We start from the raw sequence: 6,572 nt of genomic DNA, 5'->3' as shown, positions 1-6,572 counted from the left end.
GTTATTAATCATCAAAATCATATACATACCCTAAAAGGATCATGTTTGCTATAACTAGCAAGTGTCTATGCGTTGCAACGAAAACAAAAATATTGAATACAGTAACATAAAGCACAAACTCAAGGTATAGAGATATGGATGTGACATGGGAGCACTGCTGAATGAATACGTCAAGAGTGATATCATAGTTTGATTTCAGATGGGATAAAAAAGAGGAAGAGATTATTTGCTAATTTCCTCCATTTTTTAAATTTATTTTCATTAGTAAACAGGTCTCATATATGTAGCGGTAAGGGGATGGGAATGTTGGAAGACGAGGATGGATGAAAAAGTGAGTAAATTATTTAAATTTTAGAGATTTTTTATTAGATAGAAGGAGAGATGACGCGAAACTAACTCGTATTTTATATAGTAGATATATATGATAGTCAGCCTGAAAGATAAATCAATACAACCAAAATTACTTTGTCAGGTAGAATGAGATCCACTCTTGTAACTTACATATGAACAAAATACCAGTATTTTGATGACTAAATAAGATGGAACATAAAAAAAACGAAGCTTCATTTGACAGGAACCGCTAACAGAACATCAACTCAGTACTAGGTGTCTTAAGAGAATTTTGTAGACAATCCAATAATGAAATGACCATTCATTCAAAATTCCTCACATGGTCGAAACTCAGAAAATCATAAATATGCATGTCAGAGGAAATCACTTCAAGATGACCGAAATTGTAACATTTTATAATTTCAGACTACAGAGTCACAAACCATCATGGGCAAACATGATCAAACGAGGTTTATATTACCAAATTTATAAAAGGGAAATCATCAGCTTCTATGTTGCATACTGTACGTTTTCTGTGCCAATTAGTAACTAGATTTTGTGTTACAGATGGCATAAAATATGCTCTGATACTTGGCAGAAGATAAAATAATTTTTTAAATAGTAGGTAGTAGCCCAAGCAATTCGTATAATAATGTGATCATATTGAACAGGTGATAGAATGAAATTGTCATATCAAGTAAAACAAAAACAAAATGAATATCAGGCCATACGAATCGTGCTGAGTGTCTAAAGCTAGACTGCTAGAGGCATTCCTGCTAAGCTCATCAAATGTCGGCCAAAATGGGGGAAATTGTAATTGTGACATCTCTATCTAACATTATAAAAGGATGCATGAAATAGTGTGCACCATTCTTTTGCAGGCAAAAACACCAATCCGACATAGAGACTTGTGAAACAAATGATCAAAATCTACCGAACACACCCTAGGAAGTTAAGAACACAAAGAACAATGAAAACTCTATCTTCCCCTGCTGTAACCTTTTGTTATATTTCGTTCAAAAAATAACCTTTCGTTATACTTACATAGCATTGCATCTTCAGTTTTTCCTTTTCTATTTTCCTTTAGCTACACCAAAGTACCAAACAATATCATGCACCAATCCATGTTACACACAACCAAGAAAGGCAAGAAGAGAAGCCCCAGAAAAAAGAGATGCACAAGCTGCGCAGCCGCATGCATCACGTGTTGGGCTACAGCTCGATGGATTCGTAGGTGGCGGAGTAGTCCGGCATGCGGTGCAGGCAACGGAGCACGCTCTCCGCGACCTGCTTGGTGGCGGCGTCGCCCTTGTGGAAGGCGCTCACCAGCAGGCTCGGCAGCGCCCGGTCGCCCTTCACCACCCTGACGCACCTCTCACCGCCGTGCGCCAGGAACCTCTCCACCGCCCAGAAGCACCTCCGCGCCACCGCCCCTCCTCCGCCGTCGCGGTGCTGCCGCAGCGCCCGCAGCACGTGCCGCGCCGCGTCGTGCTCCGCGAGCACGGCCACGCCGCTCGTCACGTCGACCGCGTCGTCCATGAGCGTGCACAGCGCCCCGAGCGCGGCCTCCACCACGCGCCCGTTCTCGTTGCTCTCGAGCACGCCGAGGAGGGCCTCAACCGCGCCGGCCTCCACCAGGCAGAACGTTGTGGCCGGGGAGCACACACCGCGGTGTACTGGGCAGACCCGGTTGTGCGCCGGCGGCTTCCGGTTGTCGTACACTCGACTGGAGTGCGCATCGCGCAGGCGCTGGAGGATGTTCTTCCTCTTCGGGAGTCGCTCCTCCGTTGGTTGCTGTGAGAGGTTGGGCGACTGGCTGCTGAGGTTCTCAAGGCCAACCGCGGCAAGCCGCTGCACCTCGTCGCTGCCCGCCGACCGCACGAGGAGATCGGTGAGCACCGACGTGAAGCTGTGATCCATGGCCGCCAGGAGCACGTCCTGGTCATACAGTGTTGTCGTTAGCCGGACGAGCGCGCCAACGAGGCCCTCCATGTACGCCTTCGCATGGCGACTTGCCCGCAAATCACCGCGCTGCATCTCCTCTATCTTCGCCAGCACGGTCGCCATGGCGCCCCGGTTCAGCAACGCAAGGTTGAGAGCAATGTGCTGGTAAGGCAGCCTCGCCAGGAGTATCGTCGACACGGCGTGCCGCTCGGTGATCCTCCCAGGTTGGCCAATGCTCTTGATAAGCTTCCCCGGCTGCCCCGGCGCCTTGCAGAGCTTCTCGGCAATGGTGTGCCCCATCTGCGGGGACAACGCAATGAGCAGCCTCGTTGCGGCAATGCCGAGTGCCTCCGTCAGCGAGCCCATGAACTCGATAACGGTCTGGCTGCTGTCCTGCTCCTTCATGACCGAGACCACCGTAGCGAGCGGCTTGGGGAGCGCCGTGAGCGCGAGCAGCACGCGCACGATGCTTAGGTTGAGATTGTTTGGCATGGAGCTCTTGAGCATGTGCGCAAAGTTGTACACTGAGTACTTGGACGTGATGACGTGGCCTTCCTTGTTGACGACGATGGCCTCGGGGTCGAGGCCTGACTCGACGATGTTGGCGAGGATGGCTGCGGCCTCCGTCTTGGAGCCCATGGGCTCCTCGTCAATCTTTCGGATGAAGAGCTCCTCGACCATGACTGGGACAGCACCCGCATCCACAAGCGTCCTGCCGTTGGGGTGGTGGGAGGAGATCTGAACGAGGACATCGAGCGCCGCCTTGCGGATCGCCATGTTGCCGCTGCACACCATCTTGACGAGGATCTCTGACGCGCTCCCGGCAATGTTAATGGTCATATCCTGCTTCTGGACCAGCTCGCCGAGGTAGCTCACCATCTCCATTTGCACATCTTCTGACCCTGTTTTGTGCGTTCATGTCAGCTAATGGTAATGACGAGAATGGCATTTTGCACTAAAACATTTCATGAACTAGTATATGCTAGCTTAACACAAAGAAAGAGAGTTAAATTTCTCCGTAGGCAGGTTAAATCTTACCTTCAACTAGATGCCTTTGGAGAGGGTCCAAGTAGCCACTTTCAGCCATGTACTTGATATTCTTTGGGCATTTCTCCAGGTTCTTGAGGACCTCTCCAGCCTTCTCGGCAGCAACAGGATCATCAGAGCCGTTGAACTTCATTGTGATGAGAATTAGTATGCTTCCAGCAGTAGATCCAATGTTCTCCAACAGTAACTCTGATTTCGAAAGCTCCACCAAGAAAGAGATAGCTGCATGCCTTTCATCAGGACTACTGCTAGAAAGCAACTTTATAGTCCTTGAAACAGATCTGGTTTTCGCTATGATTTCCTGTATGTCATGAAAACAAATTTGAGTTAAATGCAAGATGATTAAAACCTGAAGCTGCACTTCAGCATCAGTTGTAGGACAACAATCGCATAGCTATTTGCAAGGCTGGAGAAAAAGATCAAAGATTGAGATGTCTCTCACTCTCTCACCTTTCCTGCGTTATCCTCAACCAAGAGGCAGAGGAGGTCCAGGGAGTCGCACCGTATCAGCGCATCCTTGTGGTCCAGAAGCCGTGCTAGGAACTTGGTGATGCCAATCTTGTGCATCTGATCCCTGTTCTTTCTCCTCAGCCTGGCCAGCACCTTCAGCTCATGTATGGCCTCAAGCACCATTGCCTCCGTGGTTGCCATAGAGAGTGCAGTACGTGCGATCCTGACCCGTGTTGCTTCGTTCCTCGTAATCCATTCTGCAATTGTGCTCTTCAGTGGAACATTGCTCCTCAGAGTCTTGCTCTGCATTGCCATCTTTGTAACAGGGCATATCAGAGGTTCAGTGCCATCCGTAAACTTTTCGAAGTAACCCTCAATGGCTCTCCTGTCATAAGTCACACCACTCTCCGTTGTCACTGGATCAACCATGACCTTGTTTGTCAGCGGACAGAAGAAAGAATCATACAATGGTTCGACATATTCTGCGACTTCAGGTAACGAACTGAACGACTGACCACCAGACTCATGCGATTCTTGGTACATTCCATGCAAGAAGTCCACCAGCCTCGGCATGTCACTGTCGTGCAGTTTTCTTCTCCTAGGCCTGTCATTGGCCACAACCATCGACAACTCGGCCTCCGAGTAGCCATCGCAGGAAAGCTGGTCATACAAATCTTGCTGGTTCCTGACAACCTGAACCCGTCCACTGATTGCTGGTTCTGCAAACGTGCTGCTCACAAATGACGATGTCGGTAACCTGCCGAGCTCATTGCTTATATTCTTTATGACATTGTTCAAGTCTTCAGTTATGCTCAGGAGGTCGTCGTCCATGAGCTGCTGCGCGAAGGCGCTGCATCTTGCGACGAGGTCCTTGGCAAGGCCGACATTCGCGGCTAGATACTCCATAATGTGCGTCGTGTTGATCGGGGAATTCTGCGATCTCTGCAGATCCATTGTGACCGGGTCCGCATGATGAATCCGGCTGCCCACATCCATGAATTTCTCTTGCTCAACTTCTACGGCTGCTGCTGAAGACATGAGCTCGGAGATTGCTGCTAGTACAGACTCGGCGAGCGACGCCTTCCTGGCTTGAGCTTCGCTTCTCTGAACAAAAGTACATGTTAGTCACCCAAGCAAAAGCATCAAGAAAAGACGAATTTTTGTGATGGAAAAGGATAGTTCAGACTTCAGACTAGGAAGTCATAAAGAAGGAACCTAACCACCCTTCTTCGCTACAATACAATCCTGCAATCTTAAGTTGATAGGGATTGGTTCTAAACAATTGGAGAATAGTATAATACACGAGTGGCCACTTCCCCCCAAATTCCCAACTGTTACAGATTGGTTACTTTCAACAACAAGCATACTATTCACGGAAAAAACTGCACAGACCAGTTGGAGATATGTTAGCTGCTGCTTGAATTGGGACATGAGGAGTAAACCAAATTGCCCATGGTCCTTGAAGGAACATCAAGAACACCTAAAATATTTTTTTTTGGGGGGGGGGAGGAAGATCACAAGACAGCTCTATATACTCCGATTGCAATTTGACAGCAGCGGCAGCAGCAGCTTCGCCTCTCCTTTTACATCTTGCCAAACCCACTAACACAGCCCTATTTTTTCTCAATTTAACCAGAGATACTCACCTCCATGACCCAATCTTCAGAAATCACACCCTCAGAACCCAGCTAATTTTCATGACAATCCGCTAAACTACTGAAACCGCTACGAATTGCATGGAAACAAACAGCCAAGCCACGACTAAAGAGAAGGCAGCTCAACGACACGTACCTGCATCCAAGACCTCCCTCCCAAGAAACTGAGCTTCTTCTTCTTCCCCTCCTCCTTCTGCCGACCTCTTTCCCCTGAAGTGAACAGGGGGGGGGGGGGCTAGTAGTGGGGGACTATTCTCCCCTCCTCTTCCAGCTCCCACCCAGGCATGGCCTCCTCGTCGCCCAAGAACAGATAGCAAAAAAGCACGCAAACAGCCGAGGAAGGGCGGGGACTGGGGAGAGGAGATAGATAATGGTGGGAGACCGCGCAGCGCTGCGACCCAGTCCAACAAGTCGAAGCAAGGTCGCCCTCTCGGCCACCCTGTTTAGAGATTGGCAAAGGAAGGAGCCCCTTCTCCCAGACAGCTCATGCATGCAGTTGTTTATCAGCAGCAGCAGCACTGCATGGAACGAGTACAAAGATTTTGACCTTCTGTTACAGACGGTGGCGCTCGGCCACCGAACGGTGAACGCTTCAACGCACGATCGGGATCCTATGCAGTTGCTACTAGCAACTGCAGAGGACTACAGTAAATTGCATTGGACCCTTCGTTACAGTATAACAGACTACTGTTACTACATTATTTCGTCTACAGTACAACTGCAAATCACTGTTCACGCACCCACCTATTACTGTTCCCGTTGCTACAGTAAATACATTTGCTTCTCCCAAGATCGCTGTCCTTCAACGCACCCCATGTCTTGCGTCAGAACATAAACATGTGTGCCAAGCTTTAGAGCGGTAGCCATAGAACTTTTTGTTAAAAATAGGTGGTGATTTAGAATTAGACTATATAATTAATGATTCACATTCACGTGATCTTTTATGTTTTTATGTTCTTTTAACATTTAGCTATAAACTAAAAATAATATAATAATAAACGAGAATTATATAAACCACATGATGCAAAATACTTAATCTTTTTCTATTATCATAAAAAAAAAGTCTTGCGTCAGAACCGTGTCAGGCCTAAGCCAAGGACAAGGACTTGCGTTTTGAACTGTTCAGAGATTAGTTCGACGGCAAAG

General features: G+C 48.1%; 1 protein-coding gene across 1 annotated transcript; it reads right to left on the bottom strand.

The window, feature by feature from the left end:
• Positions 1-1,314: 1,314 nt before the first annotated feature.
• On the bottom strand, positions 1,315-5,915 carry LOC133930454 (putative U-box domain-containing protein 42). The gene is made up of 4 exons (XM_062377105.1): positions 5,563-5,915; positions 3,772-4,875; positions 3,313-3,622; positions 1,315-3,176 (listed from the first exon to the last, which is right to left on the bottom strand). The coding sequence occupies exons 1-4, from the start codon at positions 5,566-5,568 to the stop codon at positions 1,543-1,545; spliced, it is 3,054 nt and encodes a 1,017-aa protein (XP_062233089.1). The 5' UTR covers positions 5,569-5,915; the 3' UTR covers positions 1,315-1,542.
• Between the last annotated feature and the right edge of the window lie 657 nt (positions 5,916-6,572).

The sequence above is a fragment of the Phragmites australis genome, chromosome 10, assembly GCF_958298935.1.
Source record: "Phragmites australis chromosome 10, lpPhrAust1.1, whole genome shotgun sequence".
NCBI lineage: Eukaryota > Viridiplantae > Streptophyta > Magnoliopsida > Poales > Poaceae > Phragmites > Phragmites australis.
Note: the sequence above shows the minus strand (reverse complement) of the source record. Positions and strands in the feature narration are given on the sequence as shown.